Source organism: Netta rufina (genome assembly GCF_964035555.1).
Source record: "Netta rufina genome assembly, chromosome: 3".
In the NCBI taxonomy this organism is placed as follows: Eukaryota; Metazoa; Chordata; class Aves; order Anseriformes; family Anatidae; genus Netta; species Netta rufina.
Window position 1 is genome coordinate 82,403,956 of NC_140125.1, and position 20,724 is coordinate 82,424,679.

General features: G+C 35.4%; 1 protein-coding gene across 2 annotated transcripts in view; it reads left to right on the top strand.

Annotated features, from left to right (window-relative positions):
• LAMA2 (laminin subunit alpha 2) overlaps positions 1–20,724 on the top strand; it is a 388,723-nt gene that overhangs the window by 258,082 nt on the left and 109,917 nt on the right. For both annotated transcript variants that reach the window (XM_084284185.1, XM_084284186.1), the window contains 9 exons: positions 1,401–1,544; positions 3,901–4,080; positions 4,820–5,008; positions 5,105–5,343; positions 9,998–10,115; positions 14,094–14,228; positions 14,877–15,001; positions 18,620–18,706; positions 19,614–19,807. In XM_084284185.1, coding sequence (XP_084140311.1) covers positions 1,401–1,544; positions 3,901–4,080; positions 4,820–5,008; positions 5,105–5,343; positions 9,998–10,115; positions 14,094–14,228; positions 14,877–15,001; positions 18,620–18,706; positions 19,614–19,807 — 1,411 coding nt within the window. The remainder of the gene's footprint in view (positions 1–1,400; positions 1,545–3,900; positions 4,081–4,819; positions 5,009–5,104; positions 5,344–9,997; positions 10,116–14,093; positions 14,229–14,876; positions 15,002–18,619; positions 18,707–19,613; positions 19,808–20,724) is intronic.

Consider the following 20,724-nt stretch of genomic DNA (forward strand, 5'->3'; position numbering starts at 1 on the left):
GTCTTTCTTGTAGGTCCTGCAAGCACTAAATAGAAATAATGGAGTTTTATGTCATTTTTAAATAGAAATGTTTCATTTTTGGTTCTTTTAAGGCAGAATATTGCTCTATGTTTCTGTGAATGCAAATTAATAATATATTTTTAACTGATGTTTAATGATGAGAAACCACATTGATATGAAACAATGCAAAGCAAATAAAACTCACAATTTATGACAGAAAAATGAGCAAATACTACTGCATTAAGTCAACATATTTTTGTTTGCCTTTTTTTTCTTCAGAGTTTAAATCTAGGGTTGGTTAACATTTTGACTAACTTTTCTGAAAGAGTTATATATTGAAGATACAAAATCTTTATAAAAGGGTAATAAATGCTACTTAAACCTGCTGTTATAGCTGGAAAAAATGTGCTTTGAAAGCCTTGGGAGCTCCTTTTGTCAGTCCTGACAAAAAGCATCAAAATCTAAGCTAAATACAGTGTAAGCATATTTGCTCATTGTTACATGTGGAGAAGAGTGTTAAAAATGGTAAATCCTCAGGGACAGTGTTGGTTTCCTTATAAGTTTGGAAAGTTGATTTTGTTGTTTAGATTGCCTTCTTGGTATTACTGTCAAGAAAAAAAAAAAAAAAAAGACAACCATTGCGTTTATATTGGTAATTTTTTAAAATACCGTGTTCTTGGTATGAGAACAATTTTAAAGTGTCATGGATAAATTAACATGTATCTAGCCCTATCTGGTATAGCTTTTTATTTGGACTAATTGAAAAATGAAAATAAAAGCACTGACGTTACAACAGTGAAACATTTCAGCCTTGTTAATACAGTTCAATGATGTGGAAAACAATCAGATGGAGAGGGGAAAGCTTTTCTCCAGAATATTTCCATTAAAGTATGTTTCTCAGCAAGAACATTTAGTACAGTACTTTAAATACTTTAATTTGTCAAAACTAATTCCTATGAAAAAAAAAAAAAAAAAAAGGTTTGATTAACCCTGGCAGTTTCAGAAGGACGTATTTTTTTTTCTTATCATAACAATCAGTTATTGAGCTTGCCATATCCTAAGTGCCATTTGATGTTTCCATGCTTGCAGTTGTCATTAAGCAGCCAGCATCCATTGCTCAGAGTTACTCAGTGGAAACAAATGCAAATGTCTCTGTTATATTAATTTATATATTTGCATACACATGTGATAGAAAGCTGTAAAGCTCCCTGAATATTTCCTTACACTTATGATTTAATTTTGCACCGTTATTAATACTGTTCAATTTTATTTTTCTTATTATTAAATTAAAGCCTCTAAATCTATTATTATTTTATTATTATTATTAAAGCCTCTAAATAAGGCTTTTTTCTCATTCCCTTTTCCCCTCCTATTTTTTTCTGATGTTCTTTCTGTTCCAGGTTAATGTGGAAGGTGTCCACTGTGACAGGTGCAAGTCTGGCACATTTGGTCTCTCTGCCAGAAACCCACTTGGCTGCAGCAGTTGCTATTGCTTTGGCCTGACTACACAGTGCAGTGAGGCAAGGGGGCTGATCCGTGTGTGGGTGAGTAGTGAACTGCTGAGCCATGTAATGTGATAATGTTCCTTCCTGCTGGCATCTTTTAGTCAGGCACTGAGAGGTAGCTAGAAAATGGCCAAACATTTAAGCAGTCATTTTCCTCTTTGTACTTTGAGAAGTGGAGAGAGTAGTATGTTCCATTAGACAAACCGGGTCAAAGCATTAAAAGTAATTAAGTAGATGAGAAAACTAGTGATAGGATAGCAGATGTCAAGCCAAAGTAAAGCTGTTAAACCTAGGAAAGGGCAAGTTAAATGTGTGGAGAAATTATGCGTTTTAGTGCATTGTAACATAATCCCTGGTATATGATGCACAGTTTACCCAGGTGTATTCAAGGGTTGTAGGTACTTATCCAGCATAGATTTTCCATAGTTCAACTAAGCAATTTATTTTCATTGCTTTTTAAAAACTTACTATTATTTTTAAAAGAGCCTACTGAATATGCTGCTATATTTAAATTTGGGATGGGTGGGTGTAGACCATCAGAGCAAACAAAGAGCTCTCAACCCTCGAGTGGAAAAGGGCCTTGAGACCTATGCCAGACTGTCAAGTAAGACAGACTGAATGTCTCCATTTATCTATACAGTAAGCACAAAATACACATTGAGACCACCGTTCTTCATTGCTGCTGTGCCAGCTCCTAGTTGCATTCAAACAAAAAAAAAAAAATGTCTTGTTCAGTCCTTGCGTATAGTCTGTCACATCTACATGTCAACTGTAGAGGGAAAGTCTGCCTAGTGAAAATCAGCCAATACCCTGACTTGTTTCATCCGCAAGCATCAATTGGATAACAGTACCTTAGGGTGAATATCATCGAGGTGCAATCTCTTGCTAAAGGGTTCACATCTCTCAGTTGAAAGGCACCCATTCTTTTCATCATCATTCAAGCCAATAGCACATCTTTCCTTTCCCACTGGATGAAGCAATATATAATGATCTGGCCCAGTTTTTCTCACTATTTAAGTTTTGCCAATCATATGCCGGTAGGATGGAGAGGAAAGTCTGTAAAAGGCTATTAAGTTATAAAATTTAGTCAAGTTTCATGACAGCAACAGTTCTAGAAAATTGCGCTTTGATCTTTGTGGCAGCACAATGCAAAAAGATAATTTAAACCTCCTGATCATGTTGTGTGTCTCAGTTTCTCAGTATTTACTCTCATATTTATGCTCACATCTAAACAAGTGTATGTACACATCTCATCTGTTTTTTGGAACTCTGATCTATTTCAGAATTGATTCAAAATTGTAAATTGGGTGACAGTGGATTCTTCCACCTGCTAGTGGCCATTTCAAATGGTCTCAGGTGCCTCAAATGCCATTAGACATATTTAGACAAGTGAATGTTGTGCTATATGACATTAAGAGAAAGGCTTTTCTGGAATTCATATTTGTTGACCACTTTCTTGATGTCTAAGTACAGTTATTGTAGGAACTCAGGAAACCTCACTTAGGGATGGCAATTACTGGGAATGCTTCAATGCCTGGTCAGTGCATAGATGCTGATGTAAATGGAAATACCAAAATGCTTAAAGTACAGCACAGAGCTTGGGTGATTCCTCACTACCTGATCCCTATCTCATGAACAGTCTGTTGATGGGATGACTGCTAGGGATAAGATTCTGAATTAGTTTTCTTCCATTTCCTAGCTCTTTAGGAGGCAGCACTTTTGATACCATCCCTTTCTGTGATACTTTTATCTGCACAGAATTACTAAGGCAATTATTACAGTTTTTGATCAAAATTAATTATTTCTGTATCAGGCTATTGTGACTCAACAAGTCAAAAAAAAAAAAAAAAAAAAAACTTACAAACATCTACATAGCATCCTTATGTTTTTATTAGATCTGAATTTGGTTGCATAAACCCTGAGCCCTCACTGTCTGCATTAATCATAGAACACTTAGCTTGACTATTGCATAAAAGTACAAAGGGATCAGACGCTGTGTTCCACAAAACCTAGTGATGTATGATAAGTGTTGGTGAGATGTATGCTTCATTGTAATGTATGTTTCTCACACTCTGAACAAAGGAGGCCCAAGACTGAAATAGCACTATGAAAATCACATTAATAAAATTAATTGGATCAGTCACTAATAAAACTAGTACATTCTTCGTTAACATGAGGACAGGATGCAAAAAGCTTGAGGGAGAAGTCATTATTAACACCCTTTCTCCGTATCTGAAGGAGTAATAAGACCGTTTTTTGACAAATGGCTCATGATGTGAAATGAAATTCCCTAGCAACATTTTTTTAAGAGTTAAAATGTTAAGACTAACATTGATATTCTTTCATGGGGAAAAACAGTCTTGATTTTCTTCTTGATTCTTTTGAACATGCATAGGTGACCTTGAAGCCAGAGCAAATGATTCTGCCATTGGTGGATGAAAACCTTCAGCACAGCACTCTTTCAGGGATAGCATTCCAGCCTCCTGAAATAGTAGCAAATATAGAGCAAGTGATGCAAGTTCTCCGTTCAGAACCTGTTTACTGGAGACTTCCAGAACAGTTTGAAGGACGAAAGGTAAACACTACATTCCACTGAATACTGACATGGTTTTACATATTCTTGTGTTATATATTTGTGTTTCACAATACCTTTTTTTCCCTTCCACTGGGCATGTCATCACACAGTAGAAAGTACTTGTCTCCATTACCATGGAAATCTGTAAGTCTGTAACAAACACTGTTTTAAAATAGGTATTCACACGTACTATTTTCTACAGGATATATTTTGTCATAAAAACCTTAATTAAAAAAATAAGCTTCATTAACTAATATAACTCTCTTGTAACTTTTTGTTTCTTTCCATTTTAAGATACAATGCCAGATCTTTGTAAGTCACAGAGGAAAAAATGACTGAAATAAACCTTCTTTTGAAGGTTATTATTGTGCACCTCTGTATTTATGTTTTATTTTGGACTTTTTATACTTCTTGGTTTGTCTTAGGAGTGTGTAGATGTTCCTTTTTCTAAACACAAACATCTGGGAACACTAAGACAAACAAAAAGAAATAGCTAACACTTGTTTTTTTTGTTGTTGTTTAATACAATGTGTAGTACAATGACAAATTGATGACGGGTATTTTTGAACACAGCCCTTATTCCCAGATAGCTCCCCAAACACTTACTACTATTTTATACTACACATGCATTCATCAGATTATGTGCAGAGTATATCTAGTTCCTACATATACCCAGGAATTTATTTTTAGCTAACTGAAAATGAGATTTCTTTTTGTACTTTGTGTTTTGCTTTGTTAGCTGACTGCTTATGGAGGGAAACTGAAATATGCAATCTACTTTGAAGCACGAGAAGAAACAGGTTTTACTACTTATTACCCCCAAGTGATCATCAGAGGTGGCCCTCCCACCCATACAAGAATTATTGCCCGGCATATGGCAGCCCCTCTGATTGGGCAGCTGACAAGGCATGAGATAGAGATGACAGAGGTAATGCTTCTATCTGTTTTTTTCCATAACATAAGCAACTGGTTCTTTTTAATACCGTTAATAATTATAGAATTATCTGTGTTTGTTGTCTTTCAGCATGAATGGGAATATTATGGAGATGACCAAAGAGGAAAAAACACTGTGCCCTGGGAATATTATCATGATAACCCAGGAGTCAATAGGACGGTGTCCCAGGCAGATTTCACCTGGAAACATTTTGGAGATGACTCAAGACCAAATAGAGCTGTATCCCGGGAAGACTTCCTGAATGTGTTGTATGATGTTCATTACATTCTTATTAAGGCTACTCATGGCAATATCATGAGGCAGAGCAGGTAACTCTTTCATGCAATAGTAGTCTGAAATAGTACAGTGGTCACAGATAAAGTGATAGAGCTTCCCAACAGAATTTTTATTCAAAACTTAAGCAGTTACTAGGAGAACAGGAGTTAGTGTTCAGCATAGCAGAAGATGGTAGAGGGGGGATTTTATGTGACAGAAAATATAAATCATAATAGGCAAATGAAAACTTTATTTTCAGTATCCTTGAAGAAAAAATGCATGTAAGCAGACATCTTGAAACAATCCCAAAGTATTGTTTTAAATATTCACTTTTTGAAAAGATGCTGTAATTAAATGTAAATGTTAGCATATGAAGGTTTTTTTTCTTGCAAGTTGGAACTGAAATAAAGTCAGAGGAACAGAGTGTGCCTTTACTGAAATGGTACTTAACCAAATATATTAGGAGCAGATAAATTCAATATTTTCTTCTCAGTTTAATCATTAGTAAGTCAGATGATGAAATAAAGACAATGCTTACTAAATTTGAAGTGAACATGAAATTAGGAAGCAATATAAACATATCAGATAGCAATATAAGAGGCATAATACAAAAATCTGGCTACAGTCTAAAGGTTAACTGTAAGAGTTCATACTTTGAAAGGAGTAGTCAATTGAACAAAATATGTAAACAAGGAACTGCTAAGTTCCTATTCTTCAAAGAAGGTCTGTTGTTTACAGCATATTGCCAGATGTACGTGATTCTGTAATAATATGCTTATTGAGAAATGCAAATATTCTACCTGGATGTATAAACAGGAACATTCTGCAAAGTGCAAGGAATTAATCTTTTAAATACAGCCACCACTAGAAAAGTCTAAGCATCCGGCTTTGAAAAAATGATTAAAGCATTTAGAGGAGGACAGTGAACATTATCAGAGGTCAGAAAATGTGACCCGTGAGAGAAGATGTAAAGAACCACATTTATTCAGAAATTAGAATCTGCCTTAAGATGTATAAAATGTTGCCACAAAGAGAAAGAAAAGAATCAGTTCTCTGTTGCCATGGTGGATGAGTTTAAAAAAAGAAATGAGCTTGAACTTCATCTGGAAAGATTTACATTAGACATGAGAGAGAACTTTCTGGGGGTAAAGAAGTTCTGGTTGTATAGACTATTCCTAAAAGATTTGGTAATGAAATCACAATAGCCTTAGCAAGAAAAAAAAAAAAAAAAAAAAAAAAAAAAAAAAAAAAAAAAGATAGCAAGGACACGGGAATAATTGGAGATAAACTCCAAAGGAAGGTCTCCAGAGGTCCTTTTTATAATTCTATCACGAAAGTGATAGGCTAAAATTATTTCTATATTTCTATGTTACAAGCATGTCAGTAGTAACATGCACTTTTAAGTTTATGAGTGAATAGTAGGTGCATGTATAATGCAGCTTTGTATGACACCAAACATAAAGTGTTTTTTTATCCATCTTGCACTGCGTCAATACTAAGTATTAACAGACGCCATAAACATTTTGCATTGATCTCATTTATTTTTTGCATACTCCATTTAGAATATTGTATTACAAGTACAAGGAATTCTTATTGGAAAGAGGTGTGTAACTCCAATGTGACATGGAAAATTTGAGAAGCATTATCCATGTTTTGGGTCTGTTTCTGCACACCCTTCCTTTTGTATACTACAGATCCTAATTCAGTTGTGGAAGAAAAAGCTGAATGCTGTCCCAGCTCAAGCACAATCAAAGTTACTAAAATGAAATTCCATTTTCATGATTTTGTTCTGAGATGTATATAATCATCTTATCATGTCTGATCTACACCTGCATTGTAATACGCCAACATTTTATCAAGCCTACCTAGTAATGAGGATTTAACAGAACAGAATGACTTCTGTTTCAGAGCAGGTCTGCAGGGTGGCACTTAGAGAACCAAAATGTATTTTTACAACATCACATTTCACAACGTAACATTTTATATGACAGCAGAATTTAGTGAAGAGTTCAGCTGTTCTCTCTGACAACTCTCCATCTGAAGTCATAACCTCACATATAATAATGTGTTTGATTTTGGAGGTGGTTGTGTTACAACAGATTTTCATGATTTCTGTCTACTTACATAGGTAATACTCATCACATGGCATCTGAGACTATAAGTAGAAAATAAGCATCTGGAGTGCATTATTATTTTTTTCAAGTTAATACCTTGAATTACTTAAAAGGAAGTTTTCCTTAAGACCACAAAGTAAATTCCCCAAAATGTTCATAAAGGTTAGTGGGATATTAGCTTGAATAAGAATTGCAGGCTTTTATTAAAAATAAGCTGAGACTCTCTAAAGACAATATTTAAGCATGTGCTCAACTTTAAACATATGTTTGAATTAAATGACTTACAATAAAACATTTGTATAAATAGTGTGTGTTATGCAAGTTTATAAACAGCTAAAATTTCTCTTTCTACCTGACTGTGTGTAGTGGAAAAGTATAAGGCAAGGAAAACTGGGATGGCATTAAGAAAATACCATTTATTAAATCCTTTTAATTTTTTAAGCATGTCTTAATTTCAATTTCAGAGTTTAAAAGATGCAGATAAATAATAAACCATAGGAAAAGCATTCAAAAGTAAAGCAGTGGCAGGTGATAGAAAAATAAAAATAGCCCAATTCTGGTGTTAATTATATAGCTTAGCAACAATGCTAAGCTATATAACTTTGGGCTTTTTTTTCTTCCTTCAAGGCTGCAGCATTACTAGCGATTTAGAGATTTCTGCTCAGAATCCAAAGCCAAACATTTTTCTCCTATAGTGTTCATTTTGTTGCCCTCATTTTCACATTCACCACTCTAAATTGAAACATTTCTTTTATTAGATTTTGTTTTGCTTTGCAGGCAACTGGGCTGTGATAATAAATTAGTTTCAATTGGAAGTATGCTTTCAATTTGACTCTGAATTATTTCAATATCCCTGACACTGATCAGATAGCAGTTGCTAGCTAGACTGCTTCCTATTAGACATGTTCCAAGAATCAGCCAAGCCTGACCTTCCTTAAGTAACATTTTCACACAAACAACAGGTAGCTTTGTGGTCCCAGAGTATATTATTATGTAAATTCAGCTTTCTGACAGTAAATAGTTTTTCTGCAGCACACAGACCATTGCCTGAGCCTTGAAGGTGATGGGGAGGCATATTTTGTTTTGTTTCTCTATTAAATGTACAGAGATTTCAATATATGCTAACATTGACACATCAGATCTAAATGTTTTTGCCCTCTTTATTTTCAGTTTTCTATTTTGATCTTTTGTTTTGTTTTGTTTTTCAATTTCCCTGCTCCACTGAACCACCCCTTTCTTCAAGTGGTAAGAAGATAGCACAGGGTTAACAAGTAGATGATTGGGGGATTTTGCTTTGACACAAGGTATTAAAAGGTATAGTTCTGGTCACCTACATTCAATCACAAAACTCCCCAGTGGTGAGCTTTTGAAAACTCCCCAGCAGTGAGCTTTTGCTTTTCCTATGGTCATCCTGACATCAGTGCCTATAGGCTGATGTGCAGAACAGTGCCACAGTAGCTCAGTAATCAAGTTTGGGGAGTAAATGAGCAGGCTATGAGCATGAACAGAACACGAGCATTTCTGTGATTTTCTGTGCATTAACCCTATGCACAGACACCTGATGTAACAGCATTATCTATGATTATTCAGCTAGCTATTCACATATTCTTCAACATTTTCTCTTAGTTTGGCATTTCATTTGAAGTTTTAAAATTTTACACTATTCTAACCTCCTTATTTATCAAAAACTTATAGGGGTTTCAGATCACAATATTCATTTAAACAAATTAACAAAACCCCCAAATAAAGAAGTAAGCTAAAAGAAAAACACTGAAGTCAATTAGGATTAAGTGTATTTCATTAGAGCCCTGTATTGCAGGTCAGAGTGCATGCTGGAAAGACAGGGAGCGGCGGGGGGGTGGGGGGAGGATAGGTGGGGGGACGGCAATGATATTGTTATTAAAGCAAATAAATATTTCAAAAGTTATTGTTGGATGCTCCATCATGAAATGTAACCATTTCTGATAATGCTGGATGCCTGTGTGATAGGATTTTTTGTTTGCTTTAAATTGTTTTTGTATCTAGGTGATCCTAAGAAAACATGGATATCTGGCCATAGCTCTGGCTACAGCAAAGAAAGGCAAACGAAATCTGCACTTTGAAGTCTGCTCTAGAGCTTGCTAGACTGTTTTAGTTGCAGGGGATAGATATTTTTAAATAGTTTCCTCATTAAAAGATCATGTACTGAGCAATTTTACTGCTGTACCTCTGAGTGTCATGAATTGGAACTGCATTTAGTATGCAACTTCGATTTCTTAACAAATCCCTCTGAATGAAGAATCAGATTTCAGCTGTTGTTAATAGTTTCACTGAAAAGAGATTAAAAAAAAAAAAAGTAGAATCAATTAGAAAATGTATTTATGTGATTGTCTGGAAATGGACAATGAGGCTATGAGGCTGGAGGTATTGATAGCTTTGCTATTTCCTTAGGAAAATTGTTTTATCTCCTGTAGATGAAGAAACCTACAGACAGCTAAGTAAGTCCGTGTACCACCATACTAGCTGACTATGAACTAACTGGTTTTGAGTTAGTGCTTCATTACTCTTATTAGAGATATTTACTCCTCCACTTTTTTTTCTTTTTTTTTTTCAGGATTTCTGAGATCTCAATGGAAGTTGCTGAAAGTGGCACTGTGTCTGGAATGACTCCTCAGGCTTACTTGATTGAGCAATGTGTCTGCCCACAGGGTTATTCTGGTTTCTCTTGTGAGGTACAGTAGTAAACTTCCAGTAAAAATCTTTATGCTTTTTGTTTTCCATTGATTAGTAAGATGTGATAAGCAATTAGAGAATATATGCATCATTTTATCATGATGATGATTCACAACATCTGTGGAGAAAAACAAAACACAAGAAGCTTTTATGTTCAATAATAATAAATTCTATAAATTATTGATTCTTGTAAGTAAACTACAAATTAACATTGGTAAAAATGAATAATTAAAGGTTACATACTACTTATAAAAATTTAATGATCTGTCAATTGAAATAAATTCAGAAAATAAAGTATAACTATAAACTTGGAAACAAAAAAAAATATATAAATAAAAGATTGGTATTAAAATTGTGGAACCAAACAATAAAAACATACCTGTGCAGAATTTTGAAATTCCATTTTATAAAGGTTTCCAGATTTTTCAGTTTGCCTTGCCTGTTACTTCAATTCTCACATAAAGTTTTTTACGGCTTTATGATTGATTGAAAATTTTTATTTTGAAAAATAAACAGCATTTCAATTTGATTTCTTAATTTTTGTACTATAATGAATAACTCAAATAGCAAAAGAAATAAATAAAAAGAAAAGTCATTGCAAAACAAAAACCTGAAATAGTGCATTCTGAGCAGCTGGTCAAAAAGGTCATAATTTAGAACCTATAAATTCGTCATATTTATCTTTCTCAATGGAAGAGTTAGTCACATTCCTTTGTGGACCAACACTAATAAGATTAAAAGATGCCTACTTTGTTCTTATTTTACATGCTGCTTAAGTGCCCAAACAGCAAATATATTGACTGGACATGCTGTCACATCTGCACTTCATGAAATAAACTTCAAGGAAAATGTTTTCAAAGCTTCAGCCAAAGTCTACTGATCATTTTCAAACTGTCAGTTTTCTGAAAGCTTATGATTGTCCAAGTGTATCTATGAAAATACATAGGAGCACTGTGACCTGGCAGATACCCTTTCACTTTACTCCCCTCAATTATTATTCTTCCAGTGATTTTGTAAGGCTCCCATAACAAGATCTTGCTCAGTCCATACACATGCTTTTAAGGGGGAGCAGAAATTCTGGAACATGGCCCAAGTGGTGCATTTTGCTTTATTCTTAGAAGTAGTCAAACCACTGTCCCCTAAAAGAAAAGAAAATGGATCTGATACTAATAAAAACTTTTGTCCTGAACTGTTGAAGTTTGTTAAATATCTAAGTCATTGAACACCAGGAGAAAATCTTTGGTCAACTGAGTGAACTTAGTGCTTCTTGTACATGTGCTACATTTATTTTTTACTTATCTAAATATTTTCATGCTGTTTTACATGTTTCAAAAATTCCCAAGTTTTATAGAAAATCATCTGGCTTGTGTGCTTTGTAAATTGTGTCTTACAATAGGTACCATAGAAAGAGTTTAAGATATGTAGTCTGTGACTGCAGAATAGAAGTTAATTAATGTTTATGACTGTGTGTGCTCCAGATGATGGGCCTTGCAGTTTCTGTGTGTGCTCCTGATGATTGGCCTTGCAGTTTCTGTGTGTGCAAAACAGCATGTTTATGTTATTTAAGCAGTACCAGAAATTCCAAATGTTTTTGTTGCAATTGCTAGGTGGAGGTAGCAGTGAGCAACACCTTGAGTATTCTCAGTCAAAATCCCTCAGCCATCCTGACTGAACAGGATCTTGTAAAGGGTTCCCCAAAGCCAGCAACGGCAGAAAATTTGGAGTGAGGAAATCAAGGGAAAGATGCATTGTTACATTTCAGATGTTGTGCAGAACTGTTTTATGCAGCAAATTAGGCAACAGAAACAGTGAGTTCATAGGAAATGTATGAAAGGAAATGAATGAAGGCGTCTTCTTTGCATGCTTTTTGGATAAGAGCATGTACCTGAATGTATGTAAATACGCATATATGAGAAAATAAGCTTCAGCAATTGTTCAGAAGTACAGTTGTTTGGTTAAAATTACTGCAACAAACTATATTTTTCAAGGAAAATATATGATAATGTAATTAGAACTTTATTTTAATGGGCTAGAATAAATGTCTCGGTTGCAACCTTCATACTTTGTGCTTAATTGTGTAATCTTCACATGCTCATAGCTTAGTTTATTTTTAGTGTGCTTAGTGAAGGTTGTGGTGTGTTCTGTGAAGGTTTATCTGATTTCAACAGGAGAAAAAAATACCTGATACCCAGACATCTTTAAGCAAATGCTAACATAAATAGATAGCATATCTATTTATGGTTTGTCCTGTAATGTCTGTAATTTCATTATGAGGACATTTATATCCTTTTTCTTTTAATCTGGAAACAGGCTGAAAAAACAGTGGTAAGAGTTTCCGTAATGGCTACTTCTGAAACACTTATTAACCACTTTATTAATGAATAAACAGTCTACTACTACATCTTTTGTGTATGTCCTGTTTCATCCCAGAAATGCTTAGATCAAAATAGGTGACAAGAATGTCAATTGTGTATCAGAAAAAAAAATAATAATTTAGATTTGTTTGAGGATGTACCATATATTTATACCCTGATCCTAAAGTCACTCAGAACTTCTCAATCTGTTCTATGTACCATTTTATGTTTGGACAACAGCTCCTTTGGGAATGGAAAGGGGAGAAAAATTAGGAAATTATAGTAAGAAACAAAATTACTTTCATATATGAGATTATTTATCTAAATTAGAATTCTTCACAAACCATGAAAAAGCAGATAGACAGTTTTTATGCTTCAGGGATCTTAATATAGTCTAAGTCAAAATAAAGGGAAAAAGCAGAAGTAAGTTAGATTACTTTCCATATGATTCTAAAGAAAATAATTGTGTTTATGCTCTTTCCATAATTTACTCCTGGATGTTTTGGCAATGATTATAAAACTGTCAGAGAGGTATAGTATGAATAGAATCTAGCATGTCAGGCAGTGCTTGACTGAAGAATCCAGCTTTTGATAATAAAAAGTTTCTTACTCCAGATTCTTTTTTGTTTATTTTGCATCCCTTTTACTGCTTTGTGAAAAGGTGTGCTACTCACACTGTCCAAAAGGCACAAAATTGGGTCAACAGTAGGAAATGACCACATCAGACAGCCTTCACAGGCTCCTAGCACCACTAGGTGGTGGGGTTTTTATATGGGATGGGTGACTTGCCTGTATGCACTTATCCCTAATGATCTGAACTATCAAAATGGTCCTGTTTCTATTTTTATGCTGCTGTAGCTGTGTGCTTTCTGGGAAATAAGTAGACACTTTGATACGTTTGCATAATAAGCCTGAAAGAAAGATCAAGTGCTGGATTTTGCATGTGTCAACTTTGTTGGTAATTTTGGGGTTGCTCTTAGAATTTTACTGCCAAACTTGGGTAGGGGGCACTCAGTGATAGATAAATATTTTTGGAGCTAATAGTCTCTAGACATGGAAAACCTTTAATATTTTGAATTCTCTACTTTTATAGACTTTACGTTATATAGCTATAAATAATGCAGCCATGCAGCCATTTTTTTGATTATTGTCATTCGGCTTTTGCTTGTTATCCATCAGGCAGTATGTAGGCAGATATTAGCTTGTCAAACCTGAAAAGCTCACCAAGGGTGAAGAAAACAGAATCATCATGCTTCCTCTCCACAGTCCATGCAAAAAAATTTATGTTGAAAACAAACCTTATTCTTAAGAAATGAAAGGAAGGATGTTTGGTGCACAGTGAGAACAGTGAGGTGTTCAGCATTTGAATGAAAGGTCTCAAGCTGTAATATGAAAAGCCTGGTACCAATGGAGTGCTCCAGGGATTTTTCAGCAATGTTTCCAATTAGGGCTGGTTCTTGTTATCTGTAAAGTGCTGTATATTGTTTGTAACTCAGCTGGAAGCCTGTCAGGTTCTTTTCACAACTTGTAAAAACTGGTGATTGGAAAGATGAGCTTGCAATGCTTCCTATACCCAGTCCACTCTGTAATGATCTGTTTTCTTCTGCATCTTTTTTATTGCAGTCATGCTCTCCAGGATTTTATAGGCTTCCAACCTCACATGCAGGAAGGACACCTGGTCAGTCCTTAGGTGCCTGTGTTGTGTGTCAATGTCATGGACACAGTACTACGTGTGACCCTGAAACATCAATTTGTCAGGTATTACATTTCTGAATTTGTGCACTAGGTTAAACTTAATGTAAAATTCATAAGCTGTGTAGCTGGACCAAATTAAAATAAAGGATGTTATTTAAATCCAATTTTACATAAATTGCTCTCAAAGTTAATGGACCAAAAGAAGCAAACTGTCTACTATTAAAGTTTTCCATTCTGGTTTTCTGGGGTTAAGATTATACAGTACTTTTTTGCCTCTGAATTACTATTTGTATAAAAAGAGAAATTAAAACCTGCAAACTAAAGGTGCACACATCTTGTAATAAACATAATGCAGCTCTTAAGGGCAGTAATACACATGACCTAATACAGTAAGACTGATTTTTTATCGATTATTTCAGCTGCTTCAGTGGCTGGAACAGAGAAGGGTAGGAGGGATGAATGGGTTAAAAAATTCCTTAGGATTCATCTTGCTAGCTACAGGCCTTCATTCTTTCACTGTGTAAAGCCCATATGTAACACAGCATGCCTTTGATAGATGCTTAAAGCAAGCAGTCCCACTGTGAATCGTATCAGGCAGAAAAAAAAAATATGAATCTCAATTCATTTGAATCCCTGAGGTTGGGAACAAAATGTTGTCTGCTTTCTTGTAATTATCAAATACAGCTTTCATTCTGGCTCCTTCCTCTGCAGGATTGTCAGCACAACACAGCTGGTCCCCACTGTGAGAGATGTGCACTGGGATTTTACGGCATTGTCCGAGGCTCTCCAGAGGACTGTCAGCCTTGTGCTTGTCCCCTGTCCATTTCCAGCAACAAGTAAGCAAGAAAACTCACAACAAAGAGTTTACCTTTCCAGCAAACAACCATTTCAGTTTGGGCTTACTGTGTCCTCTTTCAGATGGCTACAGGAGGACTGTATCACGCAGAGTCATATTAAAAAGTTTTGTATCTACTTCTGCTAATTGATCTTCCTTTAAAAGTCAAAAATTGCTCCCTTGCTAATTTGTGATGAATAAATTAATAAGTGGTAGAAAATGCAATACTCAACAGATAATGAATATGTGTTATAAAGGTATTCTCACAAATGAAGCTAGAGAAGAACTCAAATACAATATGGCCACAAGGGAGCTGTAAAAAGTCTTATGCTCATATATTATGTTGGTATAAATGTATTACAGTGCCTTTCTTGCTCCGCTGTGGAATTTATTGATTCCTTATTTAATGTTACATGAGTTTTAGGCAATTTGTGAAAGATAGAATAATTTAAAAGCAATATAGTTATTGCAGCATAAATTTTGTTGGTTGCTTTATGCTAATGAGCCTTTCTATGATGTCTCTGCATGTGTTCCCAACAGATGATACTTTAGCACTTGAGATTTGAGTTGTTTTGCTGGGAAGTTCTAAATGGTATTTGGAATCATACCATAGTACTGCTCTAAAAAGGGTTGTGTTTCAGGATTGTTCTCTTGAAAGGTTGGAAGTGTTCCTTAAAATCATTTTGTCTGTGTTTTGTCTGACCTTTAGGATGTTATAGGGAGTATTTCAGCCAGTATATCTAAGATGTTTTCTCTTCTCTCTTCTTTATCATATCATTTTGAAGTGGTTTTTGAAGGACAGCATTCCTTTTACAAACAACAGGAGCTAAACACTTTGCGATCTTCTATCCAAAGCAAGTGTTTTTAAGAGAACTTCCAAACCTCATAAATACCAAGCTGAGAACAGCCAAAACAATTATAAAAAGAGATTAAAGAAGTATCCTTTATCTCAGAAAATTAGAAAGTGGTCTAAAATGGTCAGATTTAGATTAGACATAAGGAAGAAATTCTTTACTCTGAGGGTAGTGAGGCCCTGGCACAGGCTGCCAAGAGAAGCTGTGGATGCCCCATCCCTGGAAGTGTTCAAGGCCAGTCTGGATGGAGCTTTGGGCAACCTGGTCTAGAGGAAGGTGTCTCTGCCCATGGCAGAGGGGTTGAAACTAGATGGTCTTTTAAGGTCCCTTCCAACCCAAACCATGTTATGATGCTGTGATACTATGACTACAGATTTTTCTGATTTTTTTTTTTAATTTTTTTTTTTCTTTCACAAGCATGTTTTCTGTTATGGCTTAGTTATTCATTCTATTTGCTGATATCAACAAAGGACATTCAAATTGCTAAGAATATGATCAACCATGCTTCTCAGCTTTGCAGATTAGCCAATACACAGGAAAACACTTTGTTGCTAACTAGCAGCAGGAAGTGCTGAAAATACCTCTTAATCCTTTTTTTTTTCTCTGGGATTTAAGAACCTTTGTTTGCCCAGAAATGCAGGTGGCAGATTGGAAAATGAGGAGGACTATCCACCTCGGTGATTATGGGACTCAGCTACAAGAATTTAGATTTATTCTCAAATTTGTGCTCCAGAAATCATTTCATTATTTTGTTTAAAAGCTAACTTAAAACACAAGAAATTGGTGTTTCTGAAATGTTCTACAGTTGAGAAATGTGTGGACTCCAACCAGTGTGTGTGTCCTGGGTGAGCACCCAAACCACTGAGCTGCCTCAGGAAGGGAGGAGAGCGAGCAAAGCATCTGCTCCACCGTCTGCACAAGAGTATGTTTACAGGGCCTTTTATAAAGCCTCTTGTAAAGAGGCTTTTTTGCTTAAAAGCCCTTGTAGGAGATAGATGAATAACATTCTGAGCTTAGTAGATACAGTTAATCATGGGATAGTCATCCAGTTTCTTCACACTTGTCAGGAAAAGATACAGATCTGAACGTGTCCAGAAACAGAACTGCTAATTCTTTTAGGGCTTGATTCTGATGTCTCTAGACATGAGGGATGGGCTTACTACCTCTGTAGCAGTAGCCATCAACAATTTATGTGCCTGTAGAATCAGTGAAGTGGGACAGAAAACTTAAGAAAACTATGCAACTCGCCTATAACAGCAGGAAACCACCATTGCGGAGGGGGAAGAGGAAGAGGTGTTTTGCATGTGTATACCTGTCTGTACATCTCCATATTTCCACATCTGATAGAAAATTCCTGAACAGTTGGCTTAGACTACATGCCTAACTAGGTGGGATAGGCCCATTCCATAAAGCTGTATTATTAGGTGGAAAATGAAGGTGTCTGTGGTGGTTTTACCCAGACCCAGTACAGTGTCACATGTTGGATTTCTGTGCGCCGTGCAGCTTAGTGAAAACTCTTTGAGATCCTACTCAGGAAAAAAAAATCAAACTACACGCAAGTATTGTATGGTAGTTGAATAATCATAACCTGCATGAAACGTAGATAGCTAATGAGTCATCTCATTAGTTTCTTATGTCATGACTGACATGATACTATTTATGAATGTGTGGTGCAATTATTTTAATTTATGACCTTTCACAGAACTCCATTAAGGTTTTAGGTTTTATATACTGTTTTATATTTCTGTACAGTCAGCCGTCAGCTTCATACATGATGAGCTGAAAAAAAAAATCAGAAGGAATGAATTGTTTCTGGGAGTGGGAATCTATTGTAATGGAGCTGAAAATTTGTTAGATAATGAATTTGTGAGTAGTAGATCAATTTGTTTACATTTTTTTGCAAAGGTATAATTTTATTACTATTCAATCACTATCGATTTAATGCATTATAAGCAAGATAGAGTAGGATGCTGACTGTACTGTGCCAGGAAGGGGCTTTGGGCTCACCACTAGCTACCTCTGTGCTTTTCTAGCTCTTATTCCACAAATATCTGAATGATTTTTACATATGCATATTCAGTTGTGTTTATTTTCATCTCCTAGCACTTTTTTTGTTGTTGTAACAGCTTGTGTAGGCACTTTATGTGCTAATAAAGCATGCTACTTCCCACTGTTCCCATAGGTACACACTGAACTCACCAGTTATTCACATACATCATGACTTAGTAGAAATAATCCACTGTCATCTTTGATTAAAATATAACCGCTTCCTGATCATGAATATAGCTTTAAGGTTAGTTAGTCTGTAGGCAGTCTTTTCTCTTCCTTTTATTCAAAGTAATATTAAAACTGACTGGAAGGACTGGATGTCTGCTAGTTCAGTTTCTTAACCATGTCTCTCACATCATTTCCATTACTTCCTTTTCTTGATCACTGAGAGCACCATTCAGTCACACGGGCCTACAAGATGGGCATTGTTGACTTGCTCGTCTCATGGGATCCTACTCTTGTTGGCTCTGCCCTTCTAGAATTTGTCTAAATTCTGCCAGTATCACAGCAAGATGATTGCAGAATTCTTGATTAAAAAAAAAAAAAGTCTCCCATGGGTGTTTATGAGCAGATACGAAACTGCTGCCATTTGCTTTAAAGTATAGAGCTTACCATGTACCCTTCTGCCCAGTTGACTAGAGTGATGATGCAATAGAGCACAAAAAGCTATTTTCTATTTTTATTATTATTATTATTATTATTTGCTTTTGTTTTAGTTTCAGCCCTTCTTGTGTTGTGGAAGGACCTAGTGATTACCGGTGTACTCAATGCCCACATGGATATGAAGGCCAGTACTGTGAAAGGTAGGATAAATGAAAAAGGAAGGAAGAGAAAGGGGGGAAACACATGAAAGAGAGCAATGTTCCTCAATGCTATAAGTGTATGTTTATTAATATTTAAATACATTCCTTTGGATAAGTTATTTACTTTCTATATGTGGTTCAAAGTCAGCCACAATAGGCCATTCCTACACACACATGCTGTAAATTAATAGTGAGTATTATTTATACCACTAATCTTGTCTAAGTTGTACTTTCTTTTTGGTTTTGTCTTGTTTATCCCTCGGTCTCAGAATTTGAAACAAAAAACATTACATTTACCTAAAATTAGATACCATATTTATAGTGTGACTTGATGTCATTCTTACCCTATGTTCAAGTGATTACGATGTCCGCATGGGCACTGACTGTGAAAAACATTTACATGTAAACATATTAATAACAAAACTGCAAATTAATAACCCAAAATATAACTGGTGTCCCATCCATAGCGAGACTGGGATTAAGATGATCTCAATCAGCAAGTGACTACTAAGACTTCACTTCTAATGCAAAATACAAGTGGCTAGTGGTGAGAGAAAAAAAAAAAAGAAAAAAAAAAAGGTCTTTTAAGCAAACATAGGTAATGTAGGAACTTTTGTGTCAGTGTAACAGAAATTTAACTGAAGTCACTTTTTTGTACTCTTTCTGTCTGGACTGTTCCATGTCCTGGTTGTGAGATTATGCCCATTATCATTTTGTTGGACAGTTTGCAGCATTTTCTCCATCTTTAAATGCATAACAAGTTGTAAACCACCAAAGTATGTTTTTTTCAGTGGTTCATAAATGGATATACCTATACTTTTTTTTACAGTCTTGCCATTCATTGCATTCATTATAGTACACCTCGCTTCTCAGTTGGCCAAATGTGTTTTTTATTTGTGATGTCTAGATGTTCTCCTGGCTACACGGGAAACCCACAAACTCTAGGAGGCTCCTGCCAAGAATGTGAGTGTGATCAGTATGGTTCTCTGCCTGTTCCCTGTGACCCTGTCACTGGACAGTGCACTTGCAAGCCTGGATTCACAGGGTGGAAGTGTGATGGCTGTGAACACCGGCATGCGCGTGATGGCATGAAATGCATTTGTACGTATACTAATGTAATATTGGAGAATTTCTGTTTGTTTGTCATATTTCTGCTTTTACAGTGGTCAGTTGTGGTGTGGCTTCCTTTGAAAATACTAGTTGAGTTTCTGACTACTTTGGCATTCTGATCTATTTTTTTCACAAGCCTTGAGATGTTTGGAAAACTCTCAGTACTTTTTTTTACATGCTTACTGAAAACTGACAACAAAACTTTGAAGGATTATGAAGGATTATTTTATTTTATTTTATTTTTTTGGGGGGGAGGGAAGAGGGAAGGAGTGTTGAAGTTTGTAGTCTTCCTAAATGTTGGCACTGCTGTTGTGACAGATTAAATATTTTATATTAGTGATTTCCTTTTAGTGTTGTCCTAAGTGTTTTAACCAGCAGTTGCAATGCTATTAGTCATGAGCCACACAGAGAAACTGAAAAGTTTTTGCCAAGGTTTGCTTGGTCATGTTAGTTCAACAACCATTTGTATTTATATTAATTTACAATATGTAATGAATTACAGTACGGTTTGTCCAGGAACAAAGAACATATTTTCTTCAAAAAGCAAAAACTAACAGCCAATTCATCCTAAAATATCAGATTGCATTTTACAGTACTAGTATCTTTGTCCTACCTGTGGTTTTGCTGTGTGGTGAGTGTCTTGTCTTTTATTATTGTTCGGATTTTTTTTTCCATTGGATATTATAGTGTGTGTTTTGAGCACACAATCTCATTTCCTGTGATATTGTATACTTATGTCTTATTAAATATATCAGGTAGCAAAACCTTTCCAGAACACTTAGTAAATCCTAACTGAAATATAAGGTGTTTTCCTTTCCACTCCTCTCCTTCATCTCCTCAACCTGAGTAGGAAGTAATTTGTGATTGCTTCTTTTTTTTTTTTCTTTTTTTCTTTTCTCTCTTTTTTT